Source organism: Bos taurus, chromosome 19, assembly GCF_002263795.3.
Source record: "Bos taurus isolate L1 Dominette 01449 registration number 42190680 breed Hereford chromosome 19, ARS-UCD2.0, whole genome shotgun sequence".
NCBI lineage: Eukaryota > Metazoa > Chordata > Mammalia > Artiodactyla > Bovidae > Bos > Bos taurus.
This window is the reverse complement of record NC_037346.1, coordinates 38,931,005-38,954,519: the sequence shown is the minus strand read 5'-3', so window position 1 is coordinate 38,954,519 and position 23,515 is coordinate 38,931,005. Positions and strand designations below refer to the sequence as shown.

General features: G+C 40.4%; 1 protein-coding gene and 1 long non-coding RNA gene across 3 annotated transcripts in view; both read left to right on the top strand.

The window, feature by feature from the left end:
• LOC132343064 (uncharacterized) overlaps nucleotides 1-17,185 on the top strand; it is a 28,883-nt gene extending 11,698 nt beyond the window's left edge. The window contains exon 3 of the long non-coding RNA XR_009491742.1: nucleotides 15,821-17,185. This is a non-coding gene — a long non-coding RNA (uncharacterized lncRNA). The remainder of the gene's footprint in view (nucleotides 1-15,820) is intronic.
• A 3,439-nt stretch (nucleotides 17,186-20,624) lies between these two features.
• The window catches only part of NPEPPS (aminopeptidase puromycin sensitive), a 109,999-nt gene continuing 107,108 nt past the window's right edge, over nucleotides 20,625-23,515 (top strand). Inside the window, exon 1 of one of the 2 annotated variants that reach the window (XM_059878123.1) lies at nucleotides 20,625-20,746. In XM_059878123.1, the coding sequence (XP_059734106.1) occupies nucleotides 20,669-20,746 (78 nt within the window). In that variant the 5' untranslated portion in view covers nucleotides 20,625-20,668. The remainder of the gene's footprint in view (nucleotides 20,747-23,515) is intronic. The other variant, XM_059878125.1, reaches the window with a different exon arrangement.

Sequence of the window (23,515 nt, the reverse complement as noted above, 5' to 3'; positions counted from 1 at the left end):
GCTGTGGCCACAGGGCTGGAAAAGCTCAGTTTTCATTCCAGTCCCAAAGAAGGACAGTGCCAAAGAATGTACAAGCTACCGAACGTACAAGCTTCGCTCATCTCACATGCTAGTAAGGTTACACTCAAAATCCTTCAAGCTAGGCTTTAGCAATAAGTGAGCTGAAAACTTCCACATGTACAAGCTGGGTTTAGAAAAGGCAGAGGAACCAATGATCAAATTGCCAACATTCGCTAGAATCATAGAGAAAGCAAGGGAATTTCAGAAAAGCATCTGCTTTATTGACTACGTGAAAGCATTTGACTTGTGGATCACAACAAACTATGAAAGATTCTTAAAGAGATGGGAATACCAGACCACCTTACCTGTCTCTGAGAAACTTATATGCAGCTTAAGCAACAACAGTTACAACCTTATATGGAACAACTGACTGGTTCCAAATTGTGAAAGGACTACGTCATGGCTGTATATTGTCACCCTGTTTATTTAATATATATACAGAGTACATCATACAAAATGCTGGGCTGGATGAATCACAAGTGTGAATCAAGACGGCTGGGAGAAATATTAACAGCCTCAGATATGCAGATAATATCACTCTAATGGCAGAAAGTGAAGAGGAACTAAAGAGCCTCTTGATGAAGTGTGAAAGAGGATAGTGCAACACTGGCTTGGAACTCAACATCCAAAAAAATAAGATCATGGCAGCTGGTCCTGTCACTTCAAGGCAAATAGAAGGGGGAAAAGTGGAAGCAATGACAGATTTTATTTTCTTGGGCTCCAAAATCACTGTGGACAGTGACTGCAGCCATGAAATTAAGAGACACTTGCTCCTTGGAAGAAAAGCTATGACAAACCTAGACAGCCTATAAAAAGCAAAGACATCACTTTCCTGACAAAGGTTTGGATAGTTAAAGCTATGATTTTTCCAGTAGTTATGTACAGATGTGAGAGTTGGACCATAAAGAAGGTTGAGCACTAAAGAATTGATGCTTTTGAACTGTGGTGCTGGAGAAGATTCTTGAGAGTCCCCTGGATTGCAAGAACATTAAACCATGTCAATCCTACAGAAAATCAACCCTGAATAGATGCAAAGAGCCAACTCATGGGAAATGACCCTGATGCTGGGAAAGACTGAAGGCAAAAGGAGAAGAGGGTGGCAGAGGATGAAGTGGCATCACGGACTCAATGGACATGAATTTGGGTGGACTCCAGGAGATGGTGAAGGACAGAGAGGTCTAACGTGCTGCAGACCATGGAGTCACAGAGAGTTGGACACGACTTAGTGACTGAACAACAATACGACAGTGAAGTCCCTCTCTTTATTGATATCAAATTTTTAAATCAGTATCCTTTGAGCTCAGTTGATAAGCTAGTTAAAAATCTATATAGCTGTGATTATCCACCCACATTGCTTCAGGCTCATTTTCTTAGCCCTATCTACCTGCTCCTTTACTACCTTTCTCTGATCTGTTCCTAGTCCATTAAGCAAACCAGAACCACTCAGGCACCACACAAGTACAGATCTTTTTGGGCCCTACAAACACCAGCAGCTTTTAAAGGTATTATCAGTGACTTCTCCATTTGCTAATTCCCCACCTGTTGTCATGCCGCTCTTCCCTCTGTGAAACTCTGCAGAGACTTGTCATTCCCAACTCTCATTACCCGCACCACCCACTCCATACATGATGTCTCTGTGTTCGAGGATATAGACTCCAGCTTAGACTTCATCATTGCTCCTCCACTTGGCTCTTGGTGCTCTCTCTCTGCCTGTGATAGAGCTCTTTTTTTATTTAGCTTGGCTATTATTCCATAAATAACATGTGTAACTTTGCCTCAATCTTTTTAATGACTACATAGTATTCTATTCCATAGATAGACAATACTGACGGACGCTTAGGTGGTTCCCCAAATTTTGGCATTACAAAGAGGCCATAAGTCTGTTTGCAAATACCAAGGTAGGATAAATACCTGGAAATAGAATGGAAGGATCGAAAGATATGTAGCTTTTATTTTTATTTTTTATTTTTTTTCAGCATCCATAAATAATATTTTATTGGAGCATAGCTATATCCATTCATTTACATATTGTCGTTGGCAGGTTTCTGGTTCATGCTTTTTAAATTGTGTTGAAGGTCTAGAGCCTATACCTTGCCTAACCTAGCTAAGAAGTCTTTGTTGAACCCAAGGCCACACTTTTCTTCAATGTTTTCGTCTACAAGTTTTATACTTTTAGTCATTTTATTTAGTTCTGTAATCTATTGTTTACAGTTTTGTAATACATTGAGTTAGTTTTCATATAGGTATGAAGTATGGGTTGAGGTTTATTTTTTTACACAATGGATTTCCAATTACTATTTTTACACATGGATTTTCTGTTGTTTTAAAGGACTATACTTTATTGTTGAGTTACCTAGGCATCTTTTTTAAAAAGTAGTGACCATTTAAGTATTGGACTGTTCTGGACTCTGTTTTATTGTATGTGTGTTGATGCTTTACCAATATTTGATTACTTCTGTAGTTTTTATGGTAAGTCTTGAAATTAGGTAGTGTGAGTTCTTCAGTTGTTTTCTTTTTCAAAATGTGTTGCCTAATTGGAGAGTTTTGCTTTTCCATACAAATTTTAGATTTAGCTTGTCAATTTGTTTAAAGAATTCTTGCTGAGATTGTGACTTGAGATGACATTGAATCAATTTATAGAGAATTGATATCTTAACAGTACTGAAACTTCTCATGATGAATATAGAATATTTCTCCTATTAATTAGACCTCTTTTAATTCTTAGTATTTTATAGTTCTTACCAAAGAAAGTCTGCTTATATTTTGCTAGATTAATACCTTAGACTTTTCTTTCTTTTATTTTTGATGCCATTTGCATACTACTTTTAAAAATTTTGATTTCCAACTGTCTATTGCTAGTATACAAAAATGCAATTGTCTTTTGTATATCGAGCATGTATCTTGTGACTTTGCTGCTGCTGCTGCTAAGTCGCTTCAGTCATGTCCGACTCTGTGTAACTCCATAGACGGCAGCCCACCAGGCTCCCCCATCCCTGGGATTCTCCAGGCGAGAACGCTGGAGTGGGTTGCCATTACCTTCTCCAGATGTGTAGCTTTTAATTTTGGTAGTGCCAAGTTACTCTCCAAGGAGTTGTACCATTTTACCTCAGTGGTAGTTTAGAGCTCAGCAACATAAACAATTTTGATCTTGTTCTTAAAAGATATCTTGCTATTATACTATTGGAAATTTGAAATGGCTTTTAATTTTTCCCTTCTCCCTCATTTCTCCTCCTTACTCTGATTGCTCCCCAACCCTGAACTCCAGATTCTTCTCACTCATTTGTACAAAGTCATTCCACTGTCTCCAGACCCTGATGGTTAACTCTGCCCCAGCCCTGCATTTACACATACAAACCTCAGCATAGTAAACCTGCTTCCCTCCAAAGGCATCATTCTTAGTAATAACAATATTGAGCGTGTTCATGTATTAACTGATTTAATCAACCTTGTGACGCAGATACTGTTGTTATCCCTACTTCATGTGTAAGGAAATTGAGGTATAAAGAGGTTAAGTAGCTTGTCCAAGGTCACACAGTTTAAAAATTGCACAAATACTATTTGAACCTAGATAGCATGTCTCTAGAGATCACACTCTAAACCCCTACAGACAGATTCCTCTCCTGAGAGATTAGTCTGTTTAGGTTCTTATCAAATTCTAACCTTTCTTAGGGCTTCCTATGGTATAAATCAGACTCTGGTCTCTACCCTGATCCCTATCTAGCCCACAGCAGGTTCTATTAGTAGCTCTGCCCACAAACGTGTCTGGAAAAAATGAGTTTCAGAACCGCCTTATTTAGCCTGTGACAGAGGAAAAAGTATGGGGTGGAATCACAGGCAAAGGGGACAGCAGTCAAGCCCTCTCTCTCCCTTTGCAGAGGTGCGGCCTCCCTGTTCTGTTCTCTGGGTGGTTCTTCCCAGACAGGAAGGGAGCAGTTGGCTTAGTCAGTCTAATTTTCCCTGGAACTCAGCACACTGAAATCCAGGAGTGCCTGAGGCCAACTTAGGCAAGTTCTTCTATTCAATTAACATTCGTTTGAGTCCCAACAATGGGCCAGACCCTATGCAGTGTAAGGGTACAACATAAGTCACATACTCTACAAGTGAAGATAAGCACTTCAATTACCAATTACCTGCAACATGGTATCTCAATAGTTTGAACCTTGAGTGCATTGTTTGGAGTGGGGGAGGGCAAGAGGAGAAAGGGAAAATGGAAAGTACAGATAAAGTGCGTATCCCTGGTGTTTTAATTGTAAGGAAACAATCCAGATTAGGGAAAGTTAGAAAGTTAGTAACTCAGCTTCAGGAAGGATTTCTGGCAGAAGGAAGGCACCTTTGCAAGTACTCTAGTTCTTCAAATGCAGGTGAGGTCAAATACCTAGCCTGTTTATCTGTGGGTAGGAAGGTATGAGGCAAAGGGCAGTCAGGAAAAGTTCCAAGATCCATAATAGTGGGGGCAGGGGCATCTGTGAAATGCTAATTCCTACTTGGCAGCTTTTCTGGAAATTGTGATGGTAGCTGGTGGTGGGAAAAATCACTGAAATCACCAGTGACCACAACCCTTTCCCTGCCTCTGGGTGACTGGCTATCATCTGAGCCATTCCAGTTGTTGACAGGCTGCTGTGGATCCTTTCTTTTCTTCCTCCCTCCCTCCTTCCATTCCTCCCTCATTTCTTTCTTTCTCTCCCCCACCCCAACCACCACACAACTTGTGGGATCCAAGAGTCCTAACCATTGGACCACCAGGCAACCCCTCTTTCTTCTTTTCTTTCTTTCTTTTTGCTTGTGGGATCTTAGGTCCCTAACCAGGAATCAAACCCATGCTCTTGGTAGCAAAAGCATGGAGTCCTAACCACTGGACTGCCAGGGAATTCCCTCTTTGTCTTTCTTTCCTTACTTCTTTCTAGGTAGGAGGAAGGGAGGAATGAAAAAAGAGATTCATTTTTCTATGAGCAAATGAATAAGCAAGCCACATCTTCTACATTAACTAGACAGCCTCTTGTAGGATAAAAAGGCCTGGCCAAGGGATTCAGTCAGCAGAGAGACCCAGTTTCTGGCTTCAGATCTTTGTGAGCCTTGGAAATTCACAACCTATCTGTACACCACTTCTCATTTGTGCTGTGGGAATAATACGTTTTTGTCCCTCAATGATATTCCAAAAAAGGAAAGAAAGGAATAATAGATAAACATTTAAAGGCCTCAGGAAATGGTACTCAATAGGGATATATTTTACTTTTTAAAATAATTTCTCAGATTGTTTCAGTAAAATAAAAAGGCCACGGTTGATATGCTGTTTTATTAAATGGGTGCTGAGTGTTGCTAAGGGGCCTCTTTTGAGTAATTTCCTCTTCTTAATTGGGACAGAAATTCTGGCCATTGATAGAAACATAAAAGGGCCAAAATAGAACTCGACTGTTCTACAGCTTCTGGTTCTCAATAGACTTCCACTTAAGGATTTTGTTCTATTCCAAAGCTAAGTCATTAAAGCAGGGGCTAGTTCTAATGAAGAGGATATTTATGAAGAAATATAGATAATGCAAAGAGAAAGGAAAGGCAAGAAAAAAAATGCACTGATGAACTACAAATGGTCATAAAATTTGGAAACATGGGTGAATATACTTAATAAAAGATTTATGAATATTACAATACAAAACATGCTATGTTCAATAATATTACACAATATGTTCCTCACTAAAGATGCCTTGTTCAATGCCATGGGCCAAGCTGCAGTGCATACAGTGCTAATGCTGTTCCTACCATCCCTTGCAAATGAGTCTGTGATGCCTTATCTCATATAATTTATCTCTGATTTTTTTTCACTGAATAAACATACATATCCCAGAAGAAGTAATCAAGGGGGTTCAATCTGTAAAAATATAAACTATTCTCTATGTTTGCAGACTTTATGACTATCTTGTAGCTTCTACAGAAATGAACATAGAGAACAGATGCAAAGAGGATGGTAGAGAGTCTAGAGAAAGATAGAGGGTAAAAGTAGAAACACAGAGGGTGTGACCATGGAAACAAAACTGGGTGGGGGGGCAGGGAACAGAGAGCGAAATAGGCAGATAGACACAGTCAGAGATCCTTTGGAAAATAATGCAACATATCAGGGAGACAGGACAGTGAGAAGGACAGAAAAGCAGGTCAGAAAGGAAGGAAGTATTTTTTTTTTAAACTTTTTATCTTATATTGGAGTATAGCCAACTAACAATGTTGTGACAGTTCCAGGTGGATAGCAAAGGGACTCAGCCATATATTTACATGTATCCATCCTCCCCCAAACTCTCCTCCCATGCAGGCTGCCCCATGGGATTGACGGAGTTCTGTGTTTTACACAGTAGGACCTTGTTGGTTATCCATTTTAAATATGTGCGTGTGTGCGTGATGATCCCAAACTCCCTAACTCTCCCTTCCCCTCATCCTTCCCTCATGACAACCATAAGTTCCTTCTCCAAGTCTGTGAATCTATTTCTGTTTTATAAATAACTTCATTTGTATCATTTCTCTTTAGATTCCACATAAAAGGAATGTCATATGATAGCTCGTCCTTCCTGTCTGACTTATTTCACTCAGTACGGCAGTCGGTCCCTAGGTCCATCCATGTTGCTGTAGCTGGAATTATTTTGCTATTTTTACGGCTTCCCAGGTAGTGCTTGTTGTTCAGTCACTAAGTCATGTCCGACTCTTTGCGACCCCATGGAATGCAGCACACTAAGCTTCCCAGCCCTTCATCATCTCCCGGAGTTTGCTCAAATTCATGTCCATTGAGTCAGTGATGCTATTTAACCATCTCATCCTCTGTCGCCCCCTTCTCCTCTTCCCTTCAGTCTTTCCCAGCATCAGGGTCTTTTCCAATGAGTCAGCTCATCAGGTGGCCAAAGCATTGGAGCTTCAGTTTCAGTCCTTCTAATGTATATTCAGGGTTGACTTCCTTTAAGATTGACTGGTTTGATCTCTTTGTTGTTCAACTCTCAAGAGTCTTCTCCAACACCACAGTTCAAAAGCATAAGTTTTTCAGTGCTCAGCTTTCTCTAAGGTCCAACTGGCACATCCATATGTGACTACTGAAAAAACCGTAGCTTTGACTATAGGGATATTTTTCCACAAAGCAAAGAATACACAGGTGGCGCTAGTGGTAAAGAATCTGCCTGCCAATGCAGGAGACATGGGTTCAATCCTTGGGTGGGGAAGATTCCCTGGAATAGGAAATGGCAACCCACTCTGAATTCTTGCCTGGAAAACTTCATGGACAGAGGAGCCCAATGGGTTACAGTCCATGGGGCCGCAGAGACAGAGTGACTGAGCACAGCACGTGGCTGAGTAGTATTCCACTGTATATATGCACCACCTCTTCTTTATCCATTCATCTGTCGATGAACATTTAGGTTGCTTCCATGTCTTGGCTATTGTAAATACTGCTGCTGTGTACAGCTCTCAATATTTAAATGAAACAGGTGATGGAAGCACATCTGCTCTTGCATGGACCAAATTCAGATCAGATCAGATCAGTCGCTCAGTTGTGTCCGACTCTTTGGGACCCCATGAATCGCAGCACGCCAGGCCTCCCTGTCCATCACCAACTCCCGGAGTTCACTCAGACTCATGTCCATCGAGTCAGTGATGCCATTCAGCCATCTCATCCTCTGTCATCCCCTTCTCCTCCTGCCCCCAATCCCTCCCAGCATCAGAGTCTTTTCCAATGAGTCAACTCTTCGTATGAGGTGGCCAAAGTACTGGAGTTTCGGCTTTAACATCATTCCTTCCAAAGAAATCCCAGGGCTGATCTCCTTCAGAATGCACTGGTTGGATCTCCTTGCAGTCCAAGGGACTCTCAAGAGTCTTCTCCAACACCACAGTTCAAAAGCATCAATTCTTCGGCGCTCAGCCTTCTTCACAGTCCAACTCTCACATCCATACATGACCACAGGAAAAACCATAGTCTTGACTAGACGAACCTTTGTTGGCAAAGTAATGTCTCTGCTTTTGAATATGCTATCTAGGTAGGTCATCACTTTCCTTCCAAGGAGTAAGCGTCTTTTAATTTCATGGCTGCAGTCACCATCTGCAGTGATTTTGGAGCCCAGAAAAATAAAGTCTGACACTGTTTCCACTGTTTCCCCATCAATTTCCCATGAAGTGATGGGACCGGATGCCATGATCTTCATTTTCTGAATGTTGAGCTTTAAGCCAACTTTTTCACTCTCCACTTTCACCTTCATCAAGAGGCTTTTTAGTTCCTCTTCACTTTCTGCCATAAGGGTGCTGTCATCTGCATATCTGAGGTTATTGATACTTCTCCTGGCAATCTTGATTCCAGCTTGTGTTTCTTCCAGTCCAGTGTTTCTCATGATGTACTCTGCATATAAGTTAAATAAACAGGGTGACAATATACAGCCTTGACGAACTCCTTTTCCTATTTGGAACCAGTCTGTTGTTCCATGTCCAGTTCTAACTGTTGCTTCCTGACCTGCATACAAATTTCTCAAGAGGCAGATCAGGTGGTCTGGTATTCCCATCTCTTGAAGAGTTTTCCACAGTTTATTGTGATCCACACAGTCAAAGGCTTTGGCATAGTCAATAAAACAGAAATAGATGTTTTTCTGGAACTCTCTTGCTTTTTCCATGATCCAGCAGATGTTGGCAATTTGATCTCTGGTTCCTCTGCCTTTTCTAAAACCAAATTATGCACCATCTATTAGGGAAGAACTAAATGGGAACTCAAGCTCTAGACTTGTCTTGTTCCAGGCATTCTTTGGGTTATATCACACCAACCCTGGAGTTCATGGAAAGAGATCACAGGAAGACTGAGTGTTGAGGTGGAAAGAGTGCCTCTTCTGTGTCAGGTTGGCCTGGGTCTGCCAGTAACTGAAAGTGAAAGTGAAGTCGCTCAGTCATGTCTGACTCTTTGTGACTCCATGGCCTATAGCCTACTAGGCTCCTCCATCCATGGAATTTTCCAGGCAAGAGTTCTGGAGTTGGTTGCCATTTCCTTCTCCAGGGGATCTTCCTGACCCTGGGATCGAACCTGGGTCTCCCGCATTGAGACTGAGTGTTGAGGTGGAAAGAGTGCCTCTTCTGTGTCAGGTTGGCCTGGGTCTGCCAGTAACTACCCACTGCAATCCCAGGCAAATCAGTTAATCAATGCATTTCTCAGTTTTCCAAAATGAGAATACCATGTGCTTCATGTGGTACTTGGAGGGATAAGTGAAAGAAATACATAGTATCAAGTGCATAGCAATTCACCAAAGCAATTAAAGTGGCCAGCTTTAAAAGAAAAAAGTGCTTCCTAACTAGGAGTCAAAGAAATGCAAATAAGGAACAATGGGATAGCACTTTCACTTACTGAATTAACAAAGATAAAAGAAAACAAACTTTACAGCCTGATGCTAGAGGGTATGGAACCAGATATTCTCATGCTTTGCTAAAAAGAAGGTAAGTTGGTACATTTCTGGAGGGGAGTTTGACAACATGTATTAAGAGCCTTAAAAGTGTCGATGCTCTTTGATTCAGGGTTTCACTTCTAGATATTGAGCCTAAGGAAACAATAACATGTAGGAGGAAAAAGATAATCTATATGAGTTTGTTCACATAGGTTCTTTATACGACAGAAAAAATATAATCAGTATGAATTTTCACAACCTTTATTTCTCCCAGAGGCAAAAAGAGTGTTTTTCTACCAGACTGGTAAAATGAGGGTTGGGTCCTAGAGAAAATGCAATAGAGCTTCAACTTAATTTATATTGAAAAAGGCAGATATTTATAGGAAAATGAGAAGAATTTAATCAGAATGGTGTCAGGGGACAAACAGACATGGGGGAAAGAAGGAAGGAAATGGAAGAACCAGGAAAAGTGGAGTTAGGAGAAAGTTTCAAACAACTGTCCTCTGAGTTAAGTATTAAGAGAAAGAGGAAGATGAGAAGAGAGGACTTCAGTGAAATCTTCCTTTGGTTTTATCTTAAGAGTAAAGATTTACTTCTCTTGGACTTTCCTGGTGGGACAGTGGATAAGAATCCGCCTGCCAATGCGGGAGATACAGGGGGTTCCATCTCTGGTCCAGGAGGATTCCTTATGCCACAAGACAACTAGGCCTGTGTGTTACAACTACAGAGCCTGTGCTCTGCAATAGGAGAAGCTGACACAATGAGAAACCTGTGCACTGCAACGAAAAATAACGCCCACCTACTGCAACTAGAGAAAGCCCATGTGCAGCAAGGGAGACCCAGTGCAGCCAAAAAAAATTTTTTTACTTTTTCTTTTCTTTGTTCTCATTTTCCTCTTTTTCTTTGATTATTTTATTTTTAAATGCTGGAATGATGTTTCTTTAAAATCTTAGCTTGGGCTACCCATCTGCTTGGTTTTATATTGTTCAGTTGCTCAACTGTGTCCAGCTCTTTGCAACCCCATGGACTGCAGCGCTCCAGGCATCCCTGTCCTTTACATCTCCTGGAGCTAGCTCAAAGTCGTGTCCGTTGAGTTGGTGATGCCATACAACCATCTCATCCCCTTCTCCTCCTGCCTTCTATCTTTCCCAACATCAGGATCTTTTCCTGAGTCAGTTCTCATCAGCTGGCCAAAATATTGGAACTTCAGCTTCAGCATCAAGCCTTCCAATGAATATTCAGGGTTGATTTCCTTTAGGCTTGACTGGTTTGATCTCCTTGCAGTCCAAGAGACTCTCAAGAGGATTCTCCAACACCACAATTCAAAACCATCAATTCTTCAGTGCTCAGGCTCCCTTATGGTCCAACTCTCACATCCATATGTAACTATGGAAAAACCATAGCTTTGACTAGACTGACCTTTGTTGGCAAAGTAATGATTCTGTTTTTTAATATTTTGTCTAGGTTTGTCATAGCTTTTCTTCCAAGGAGCAAGTGTCTTTTAATTTCATGGCTGCAGTCACCATCTGCAGTGATTTTGGAGCCCAAGAAAATAAAGTCTGTCACTGTTTCGACTGTTTCTCCATCTATTTGTCATGAAGTCATGTGACCGGATGCCATGATCTTAGTTTTCTGAATGTTGAGTTTTAAGCCAGCTTTTTCATTCTCTTTCACTTTCATCAAGAGGCTCTTCAGTTCCTCTTTGCTTTCTGCCATTAGTGTAGTGTCTTCTGTGTATCTGAGGTTATTGATATTTCTCCCGGCAATCTTGATTCCAGCTTGCTTTTCATCCAGCCCAGCATTTCACATGATGTACTCTGCATATAAATTAAATAAACAGGGTGACAATATACAGCCTTGTATACTCTTTCCCCAATTTTGAACCAGTCCATTGTTCCATGTCCAATTCTAACTGTTGTTTCTTGACCTGCATACACATTTCTCAGGAGGCAGGTAAGGTGTCTATTATTCCCATCTCTTGAAGAATTTTCCACAGTTTGTTTTGATCCACACAGTCAAAGACTTTAGCATTTGGTTCTTTATGGATTGTATTTAAAACAGCAAACATAATTGGAAACACTTTAAATATCCAAGAATAGGAAATTAATAAAATAAAATAATCACGATGGTGTGATCACTCACCTAGAGCCAGACATCCTGGAATGTGAAGTCAAGTGGGCCTTAGGAAGCATCACTACGAACAAAGCTAGTGGAGGTGATGGAATACCAGTTGAGCTATTTCAAATCCTGAAAGATGACCCTGTGAAAGTGCTGCACCCAATATGCCAGCAAATTTGGAAACCTCAGCAGTGGCCACAGGACTGGGAAAGGTCAGTTTTCATTCCAATCCCAAAGGAAGGCAATGCCAAAGAATGCTCAAACTACTGCACAATTGCACTCATCTCACACGCTAGTAAGTAATGCTTAAAATTCTCCAAGCCAGGCTTCAGCAATACATGAACTGTGAACTTCCAGATGTTCAAGCTGGTTTTAGAAAAGGCAGAGGAACCAGAGATCAAATTGCCAACATCTGATGGATCATCAAAAAGGCAAGAGAGTTCCAGAAAAACGTCTATTTCTGCTTTATTGACTATGCCAAAGCCTTTGACTGTGGATCACAACAAACTGTGGAAAATTCTGAAAGAGATGGGAATACCAGACCACCTGACCTGCCTCTTGAGAAACCTATATGCCGGTCAGGAAGCAACAGTTAGAACTGGACACAGAACAACAGACTGGTTCCAAATAGGAAAAGAATACGTCAAGGCTGTATATTGTCTCCCTGCTTATTTAACTTATATGCAGAGTACATCATGAGAAACGCTGGGCTGGAAGGAGCACAAGCTGGAATCAAGATTGCCAGGAGAAATGTCAATGACCTCAGATATGCATATGACACCACCCTTATGGCAGAAAGTGAAGAAGAACTAAAGAGCCTCTGGATGAAAGAGAAAGAGGAGAGTGAAAAAGTTGGCTTAAAGCTCAACATTCAGAAAACTGAAATCATGGCATCCGGTCCCATCACTTCATGGGAAATTGATGGGGAAACAGTGGGTAACTTTATTTTTCTGGGTTCCAAAATCACTACAGATGGTGATTGCAGCCATGAAATTAAAAGACGCTTACTCTTTGGAAGGAAAGTTATGACCAACTTAGACAGCATATTAAAAAGCAGAGACATTACTTTGCCAACAAAGGTCCGTCTAGTCAAGGCTATGGTTTTTCCAGTGGTCATGTATGGATGTGAGAGTTGGACTATAAAGAAAGCTGAGCACCGAAGAATTGATGCTTTTGAACTGTGGTGTTGGAGAAGACTCTTGAGAGTCCCTTGGACTGCAAGGAGATCCCACCAGTCCATTCTAAAGATCAGTCCTGGGTGTTCATTGGAAGGATTGATGTTGAAACTGAAACTACAATACTTTGGCCACCTGATGCAAAGAGCTGACTCATTTGAAAAGACCCTGATGCTGGGAAGGATTGAAGGTAGGAGGAGAAGGGGACGACAGCAGATGAGATGGTTGGATGGCACCACCCACTCGATGGACATGGGTTTGGGTGAACTCCGGGAGTTGGTGAGGACAGGGAGGCCTGGCGTGCTGTGGTTCATGGGTTGCAAAGAGTCGGACACGACTGAGCAACTGAACTGAACTGAAAATAAGTTAAGTAGTTTATAAGTTAATTAAATAAGTTCGCATATATTTATAGCCATTGTCATAATGGAGAATATTTAATAATGAATGAATGATATAGTAAGTGAAATTGGTTATGATCCCTAAATGGTAAGTGTGTGTGTAAGTGCATGTGTTGTGTATCACTGGAAAAAATACAGGTGGTCAGTGTACTATTAACAGTGATTTTGTTTAGATTTACTGATACTATTTTATTAATGCTCATCTAAAATTTCTGTATTCCCTACATTGATCAAGTAATCCTTTTATAATCAAAAACCTCCTTACAGTAAACCTTATTTAAAAAAAATTTTTTTTAAACCTTAGTTTTTAAAATAGCACAAGAACAGCTTCTAGAAAAAAATACAGAAGAGAATCTTTGTAAATTTGAAGAAGGAAAACATTTCTGAGCGGGACACAAAAAGCACTAGCCGTAAAAGAAAAAAATTGAAAAATTGGACTTCATCAAAATGACATCACTAAGAAAATGAGTAGACAAATGACAGACTGGGAAAAATAGTAATCACTGTATATACTTGACCAAGGAGTCATATCCAGATAATTTATGGAGTGCCTGTAAATTAACAGCAAAAAGTTGAGCTACCCAATTAAAAAATGGGCAAAAGACTTGAACAGATGCCTCACAAAAAGAGAGATATAAATGGCCAATAAGGCATGAAAAGTGCTTGTAGCAAATGCTATGATATGCCACTCTGATTCTCCTTTCTCCTTTGGAATGAAGGACTTATTCTTCAATGTTGGAGAGGCTGTCAGGAAACAGCCTTCAATCAATCCACTTCATTGACTGCCTATGCTGAAGAGCACTGACTTGCCCAAGGTCACAGTGGCCATTAATATGGGGGCAGAGAAGTCCAGCCACTTGCCTAAACTCAGAATATTTTGTATTTTTTCAAGTGCATTTTCAGTGCTCTTGATTAAGGTCAGCTGAGGTCTCTGAGACTCCATTGTACAACAAATCAACTTCATCCCTTGTCCAATAGTGCTTCTGTCTTTTTTCTTGCACAGAGGTTGAACCCAAGTGCTCTCCCTGAAAAAACCTACTGCTAACTAATCTCCCAATGAGTCTGCTTCCAAGGGAATTCAACCTGTGACAATGCTCAACACCAGTAACCATCAGGAAAATGCAAATTAAAGCCATAAGGAGCTATCAATTACATCCACTAGAAGGGCTAAAAAAAGACTGACAACACCACATGTCCATGAAGATGTGGAAAAAGTGGAACTTTCATATAGTGCTGGTGGGAGTGTAAAAAGGAACCACCACGTTGGAGAATTGTTTGGCAGTTTCTTACAAAATTAAACATATTTTTAACCCATGATCCAGGAATTGCATTCTTAAGTACGTAGTCAAGAGAAATGAAGACATATATGTATAAGACTGTATAAGAATCCTCATAAGTAGCCTTAGTTATAATAGCCACAAACTGGAAATAATACAAATGTCATTTAAATTAGAGAAGGAATAAATAAATTCCAGTATCCTCCTACCATACTACTCAGCAATATGATGGAATGGAGTACAGATACAACACATGTAGATCAGAAACATTATGTTGTATAAAGCCACACACCACACATACACACAAACACACGTAACACATACTAAATGATTTCACTGACATGAAGTACAGGAACAGGCAAAGAAAATCTATGGTGACAGAAAGCAGGAAGTCCTCGGGTTGCTTGGGTGAAGTGGGTGAAGTAGGGGCAGGAGTGGGGATTGACTGAAAGTGCCGTGAGGAAACTTTCTGGGGTGATGAAAATATTCTGTATCTTGTTTTGACTAGTAGTTACACAATGGTTACAATTGTCACTAAGTACTGACCTAAACATTTAAGATTTGTCCATTTTATTCCTGAACATTATATTTCAGTCAAGTTATACACATACATGGGGCTTCTCAGGTGGCTCGGTGGTAAAGAATCCACCTGCAAATGTAGGAGACACAGGAGACACGTTCGATCCCTGGGTCGGGAAGATCCCTTGGAGGAGGAAATGGCAACCCACTCCTGTATTCTTTCCTGGACCATCTGATGGACAGAGGAGCTTTGTGGGCTACAGTCCATGGGGTTGCAAAGAGGCAGACCCAACTGAGCGACTGAGTGTGCACACATACACATACACACACAATGAGTTCCTCTAGGCATTCAGTAAATGTTTAATAAACAGGTGAAGAGATGATTTTTCTTAAGAACCAAATTATTAATAATTATGGAAAAGATTTCTCTCCCTGGCTTATGGCAAGATGTGATTCTCTTGAGATATTCTTTGATTTCAGCTCTGTAAATATTTATTATTCACAGTTGTTTTTTTCCCTCCCACATTGAAATGGCTAAGCTTTGATCTCTCCCAAAGTGGCAGAATCGGGTCTATAATGTCTGCCTGAATCATTTGCAGGTGAGTGGAAACGTTAAAAGGATATTAAGATAGTAACAGTGGTAGGAGAAAGAAAGAAAAAAACCATCATTGGTTTCCCAGTGTGGTAGATAGCATTTGGCTGCTATTCCACATAATCTTGCCAACATCACTCTCAAAGCAATTTCTCTTACAAAATATGGCACAATCACCACCCTATTTTGAACATGGGTATTTAATCTCAGAAAAAGTATTTAAAGTGTTTGAAATATTTGAAGAGACAAGTTGATTTTTATGGAGCCAGCTGATATCAACCTATGCTGTTTTACTTTCCAGGTAAAGTTAATACCCTGGGGAATATGAAAATTTGAAGAGAGAGAATCCTTTTAGGGGTTTCATAACCTAAAAAATTAAACAAGACAGAATGCCAATGACTCTCAAGAGAAAGATTTTTGCAAACACACAAAGCTACTTTTAAATTCCCTTTAATAAAATCAAACAGTTCAAAAGCCATGGCTGCCATCTTCAAAATCTGAAAGTAGACTACTGGTGGAGTTGCCAGATTTAGCAAATAAAACTCTAGAGTCGAATCTTCAATTAAATTTGAATTTCAGGTAAACAGTTTTTTAGTATAAGTGTTCCTCCCAAATATTGCATATTTTAGTGTTAACAGCTCCTATGCCAACAAAGGTTCGTCTAGTCAAGGCTATGGTTTTTCCTGTGGTCATGTATGGATGTGAGAGTTGGACTGTGAAGAAGGCTGAGCGCCGAAGAATTGATGCTTTTGAACTGTGGTGTTGGAGAAGACTCTTGAGAGTCCCTTGGACTGCAAGGAGATCCAACCAGTGCATTCTGAAGGAGATCAGCCCTGGGATTTCTTTGGAAGGAATGATGCTAAAGCTGAAACTCCAGTACTTTGGCTACCTCATGCGAAGAGTTGACTCACTGGAAAAGACTCTGATGCTGGGAGGGATTGGGGGCAGGAGGAGAAGGGGACGACAGAGGATGAGATGGCTGGATGGCATCACTGACTCGATGGATGTGAGTCTGGGTGAACGTGAGTTGGTGATGGACAGGGAGGCCTGGTGTGCTGCGATTCATGGGGTTGCAAAGAGTCGGACACGACTGAGCGACTGATCTGATCTGATCTGATCTGATGAAATATCTAAAACATATTTGTACTAAAAAACAACTTTAAAAACGTATTTTTTATCTGAAGATCAAATTTAAATAGCCGTCCTGTACTTTATCTGGCAATCCTAGTATTTTGGAAAGCTACTTGGCCTACTCCACAGAACAGGAGCCCTCCCTTGCCCCCTGCCACCCCCCACCCATGCCTGCCAATCTGGCTGATGAGAATGTACCTTGAGGGTTATTGCATGGAATTACAAGGTTAGCAACACTCATGTTGGGGCTTATCCGGGGGCTCAGCAGTAAAGAATTCACTTGCAATTCTGCAGGAGATGCAGGTTTGATCCTTGGGTTGGGAAGATCCCCTGGAGAAGGAAATGACAACCCGCTCCAGTATTCTTGCCTGGGAAATCTCATGAACAGAGGAACCTGGAGGGCTAGAGTCCATGGAGTTGCACGGAGTCAGACATGACTTAGTGACCAAAAAACAACAATGGTCATGATAAAAGAAAAAGAACTGAACCTTTCTTCTGCTCCACAGATTCCCACACTCACACAAAAAATACTGTGAAAAACATTTAATGTGTCCCTATTATTTAGAGTGGTAATGGGTTAGTTATACTAAGTAAAGAGTATACTTCAGTTGGATCTCTAGAGTTTGTTTGTATAGGGGCTGAGAGCCTAGGATTAACCATATGGATTTATGAACCTAGAGAACTTGTTTCTCTTGTTAGGTTTGCTAGTCCTGAGGAATGAACAGACTTGATTTGTAAAGCACCTGGAAGACTTCAAATTTGCTGCATGAAAATATTTTTTTTCTAATGAGATTATCCCCCCTCACCTCTTTCACTAAAGGATTCCTGGCATTGTTTTACCTTATAGGACTTGTTACTATGGCAGATCTCCCTCTGTCAGGTCTCACCCTGTTTAATGGAGGCTGGAGTACCAGTACTCCAGAGGCAGGCTGAAAACAGCAACATTGTTCTGAGTCTGCTTTGAATGCTCATGGAGGGAGCATTCTTCTTAGCATTAGCTGATGCTCCATGGTGTGGGATTCTGTTACCTTCATTTGAGCTGTGAGCTGCCTGGTTATTCTAGCAATCAGATCTTTCTGTCTCCTTCCTATTACCTGGCCTTGACACCAGCTATCATGTGCCCTCTCTATCTTGACTCCCAGGCCCACAATTCTTCTTTCATTTTCTTTAAACTCAAATGCCAGAATTTTGGAATTTTTAGGACATTTACATGGTTATGACAACAGCCATGGAGAATATTTGAAAACAGGACTGTCCAGTAAAATCTAGGACATGTAGTCAGTCCTCCTAATATTTCAGCACTTGTCCTCTGACAGTTACCTATGATGGCATGGATATTTTGAAAGGAGACAGGACCGGGAATCAGAAATTCTCTTCATGGCTTTTTTTTGCAGTTAATTTGGGGCAAATTTCTCCCCCAAATTAACTGCAAAAATCTATCTCTGTAACTTTCTGATCCTTTTTATTTGAAATCCCTTATAAAAATAATAAAAAAAGAACAAAGCAAAAGGAACTTATTTTCAATTTACTGTGCCTATCCTTTAAGTTTGAATCCTAGTGTTTGTAATACAGCATATTGGGCTTCTCTGTCCCTTTACCATGAGGGTGGGAAAAGCCAGAGAAAACTAAGATTTTAAAGATTTTACCATTTAGTTTTAATTTCTTGTTTAGGAGTATAAAACAAGTGTCAGCTTTCAGGACTGCAATTTGTAAACTTCAAGTTTGAACCCAACCTGGACAGAACTGCAGTATTCTAACTCCCAGAAAAAATAAAAGGGGCTTATAAACCAAAGAAAGTGATTTACCCTGTCAAACAGTAAGAATAGCACTATCGGTAAAATAGCAACTCCTTTTCCTCTCCTCTACCTTTTCTTTTTTTTCCCTCCTCTACCTTTTCAACTCCTTTGATCCTGTCAGCCTCCCCTCTACATGATAGCCTTTTAAACTGAGATAAGATAGTAATGAATCACTTTATTAAAAGTACATAGGGCCAAACAAAGATGTCATATTTTGGCATCACTTGGCACTGAGACATATCAGAACAGGACAGAGAGTTCAGGGCTTCCTGATGTAGAGTTCCTAAGATTGTTTTCCTACTAAGTAGCTAATCTAGGTTTGGGACAAAAAAAGAAAAAAAACATATATATATATATATATATATATATATATATATATATACACACACACACACACATTGTTCCCAGGACTTCCCTGGTGGTCCAGCAGTTGAGAATCCACCTTGCACTGCAGGGAACGTGGATTCAGTCTCTGGTTGGGGAACTAAGATCCCACATGCTAGGGAGCAATTAAGCCTACAACCTGATGCAGTCAAATAAATAAATAAATAAATATATATATATATATATATATATATATCTTGAATGTCTGAATTGTGCCTTTTTGCCTAAAGAGTTTTGTCTTTTTTTTTTTGGCCTGCCCTAATTTCTGATGTCAGGTCCCCAGGGTATCTGTGCTCTGCCTCCTTCTCAGTGAATGTATATTTTATACAGTGTGATCGCACTTTGAACTAAAATAGACCATATCTAGAAATCTGCTGGTATGGCTTCCCAAGGACTAAAGAATATGAATAGTCTGAATTGCTTTTTGTTTCTGTGGCTTCTTCTTGAGTCAATCCACAATACAGAGACGATACCCTCTAAATTTTATTTTGGAAAAAACAGGCACCAGATCTCAAAGGCTAGCCTCCATATTCCAAGACTATTTTCCTAGAATAAAGCAAATGAAAGGGGACTAGATGCCTACCTTTCAATCTCTCTTCCCCTCTGGCATTATTATCTTATTCATTTTTTATTGAGAACAAGATAACTTTCAGTTCAGTCCTGTGCATAAGCAGACCACAAGCTAATTACTAGCTCCCCCTACACTTTTTAAGTGTTTATTTATCTTGACTCCAATGCAAATTCTGTAGGGAGCCTGGCAGCAGCAGATTTTCATCCTGTTATTTAAGATATGGCTAAAATTTCAAAGGCAGGTTGGCAGGCCTTAGTATTTTGAGTGTCTTTTCTTCACCCCACCCTTAACCTAGGGTTAGACATGGGTGAGATTATTCTCTTTGAGGTAAGGGGTCAAGACTTAAGGGAGGACTAATTCTGATGTAAATTATTCTTGTCAGGGATTTAAAAAACAAAAAGAAATAGAGCCAAGGGTGGAGAAACTGAGGCTATGTGACTGTTGCTAAGTTGCTAAGACAATGCTCTTGGCTACTTCACTGGTCTAGTTCAATCTGAGCCCTCACTTATTTCTTTGGGATTTGAAGTCAAGGCAACACCATTGCTAAGTTAATTCTAACATGCCAGCTCCAGAAGAACACTGTAACCTTTAAAGACATATGATTTCAAGGGAAATGTAGCAGCATTCCAGGGGCCCACGTATCAGACACAGATATATGCATTCTTCCCTGCAGCAGAGGGCGTTGGCCTTATTTTCTAACTCATGTTCTGCAAGAGCCTGGTGACTGACCCTTCATGAGAGGACAGGGCCAAACAGGCTCATCTCAACTTGAAGATCATCAACAAAGGGTGTGCGTTTAGTCATAGAGTTGCCCAGTCACTTGGGATTGGTAAATAATCCTGGACTGGTGTTAGTGAAAAAGGACGCAGAAGTACTCGGAAAGGAAAAAAAAAAAAGAGGAGAGGCGCTATAAAGGAAGTAAGACAGGTGGAGGTGGAAATGCATGACTTTTTCAACTTCCTGATGGAAAGATACCAAGAGAAATAAAACTCTTTCCAACTCTGAGGGCCTTTCTTTGGCCATATTTGGATGTATATAATGTCATATTGCCATCCTCAAATAAATAAAGGAATGAATACATACAGACACACATACATATATCACCTGTTACGTATCGTTATTATCCACATTTTAAATAAAGCATATGGAATTAATCTACTTCTCTTTAATGAAGAACACAGGATAGGTAGGCAACATTCTATCTACTCCCCAACGGTCATTCCAACAGCCATTTTAAGTTACAGAAAAGAGTGAAGGCTGGGATCTCATGGCATCAGCTACCTATGGATTGCTCTCCAACTTTTTGTTTCCCTGGTTTTTGGAACCCCTTCACCATCTTCCGCAGGTAAGACTCTCCTTAGTGGAACTAGAGTTACAAGTTCAAAACTGACATTGAAGCCTATAATTTCTAAGTCAGTGAAACTAAATGGTTACAATAATGATTTACTTTCATGTAATGTGGGGAATATTTTGGATCCATAACCCAGGTCCTTCATATTCTCTTTGCTGTGAAACATCTTCAATGACTTACATTTGCCCTATATAGTTGACCCTTGAACAGCATAGATTAGGGGTGCTGACTACTCCCTCCTGTCAAAAAAATCTGTCTCTTAATATAACTTTATAGTCAGTCCCCTGCATCTGAGGATTCAACTACAGATCATGTAGTTGTATAGTTTGTATTAAATGAAAAAAAAAAAAACAAAAAACCCCAAGTATAAGTGGACTGCTGCTGCTGCTAAGTCACTTCAGTCGTGTCCGACTCTGTGCGACCCCATAGACGGCAGCCCACCAGGCTCCCCCGTCCCTGGGATTCTCCAGGCAAGAACACTGGAGTGGACTAGCATAGTTCAAACTTGGGTTGTCCAGTTAGGTGCCAACTGTATATCCTTTTACTCCAACTGGTGCTATGAAGATCATTCTGATATTAAGAACATGACATTTTTTTTTTTTAGAAATTCTCAAACCACAAGTGAATATAATATACTTTGAGAAAAGTATATTATACTTTTTGAAATATATATAAGAAATTATATATTTCTTTGAGAAAAGTATACAGTATGCACTTATCTGCTTTAAGGCCATTATTATCAGTTAAAGAGAGAAGCCAAGAAATCTGTTGGAAGTGCTGCTAATGACCTTGAGATATATTGCCTTTTCCATTCTTTCTGAAGCCCCATTGGAAGGAAATTAATTTCTGAGAGCCTTAAACTTCATTTAAGTTATCCCAAAGAACACTGTCTGGAACATATGTCAGATCCTTAGTCTTTTTATGGGAACTATATGCTATCTTCCATTCCTCTATCCCAGGAGGCCTGGGTTCAGTCTTGACTTGCTGCATTGGAACCTCTGGGTCATGGGACTAGGGATGGGGCCAAGTAAGTTTCTCCCCTTTATCCTCAGCAGGGTCACAATTTCTGTTGCCATGAAGTCCATTAGCCCTGGTAGGTTTTTTGTTTTGCTTTTCAAAAATTCCTGTGATTTTATAAAAGAAGGTTGCCTCTAACCTTAGGTTCACATAGTTTCTCTATGAAGCACACAACACAAAGGGTTTTTTTTTACCCTTCAATACAAAGGGTAAAGTATTATCTCTTGGTCAACTGGTTAGTCAGGTCAATAACAATTGAGATGTACTTTGTGCAGGGCTCAGTCCTGACAGTTACAGGAGAAGAAGTCAAGCTCTTGCGTCTTACATCTCAAAAAGATATGTATATAAGACAAAATGACAGAACAAGTACAAATAAGTCAGCAAAAGCCAGTATGTGAGAGATGATGGGAAATGGGTTATAGCTGGGTGGAGTCAGTCAATGAGGACTTTCTGGAAGAGGTGAGTTTTGAAGGAAGGGAGGGGCATGGGTTTGCCAAGAAGGATGAGGAGGTCTTTCCAAGCAATAATGCATGAGCAGTGGTAAAGAAGAGATAGTGAGCAAGCTCTAAGAACCAGGTTAGCTTGCTAAGACTGGAGAATCTGTGTTAAAGGGTAGAGAAACAAGTCTGAGAAAATGGTAACGACAGCTCATGGAGAGCCTTAAATGGTTATATATTAAATTTGCTTTAACAGAAAAAGGGAGCCTCATGGGTTCTTGCATAATGAAAATAAAGAAGTTCAGGTACAGATCAGTTGCTCAGTTGTGTCTGACTCTTTGTGACCCCATGGACTGCAGCACGCCAGGCTTCCCTGTCCATCACCAACTCCCAGAGCTTGCTCAAACTCATGTTCATTGAATTGGTGATGCCATCCAATTATCTCATCCTCTGTTGTCCCCTTCTCATGCCTTTGATTTTTCCCAGCATCAGGGTCTTTTCCAGTGAGTCAGCTCTTCCCATCAGGTGGCCAAAGTATTGGAGATTTAGCTTCTGCATCAGTCCTTCCAATGAATATTCAGAACTGATTTCCTTTAGGATTGACTGGTTTGATCTTAAAGTCCAAGGGACTCTCAAGAGTCTCATCCAACACCACCGTTCAAAAGCATCAATTCTTCAGCGCTCAGCTTTCTTTATGGTCCTACTCTCACATTCATATATGACTATGGAAAATCCACAGCTTTAACTAGATGGACCTTGGGCGGTAATGTCCCTGCTTTTTAATATGCTGTCTAGGTTTGTCATAGCTTTTCTTCCAAGAAGCAAGTGTCTTTTAAATTCATGGCGGCAGTCACCATCTGCAGTGATTTTGGAGCTCAAGAAAACAGTCTGTCACTGTTACCATTGTTTCCCCATCTATTTCCCATGAAGTGATGGGACCGGATGCCATGATCTTCGTTTTTTGAGTGTTGAGTTTTAAGCCAGCTTTTTCACTCACCTCTTTCACTTTCATCAAGGGGCTCTTTAGTTCCTCTTCACTTTCTGCCATAAGGGTGGCGTCTGATAGCTGAGGTTATTGATATTTCTCTCAGCAATCTTGATTCCAGCTTGTGCTTCATCCAGCCCAGCATTTCAAATGATGTACTCTGCATATAAGTTAAATAATCAGGGTGACAATACACAACCTTGATGTACTCCTTTCCCAATTTAGAACCAGTCCATTGTTCCATGTCCAGTTCTAACTGTTGCTTCTTGACATACATACAGATTTCTCAGGAGGCAGGTAAGGTGGTCTGGTATTCCCATCTCT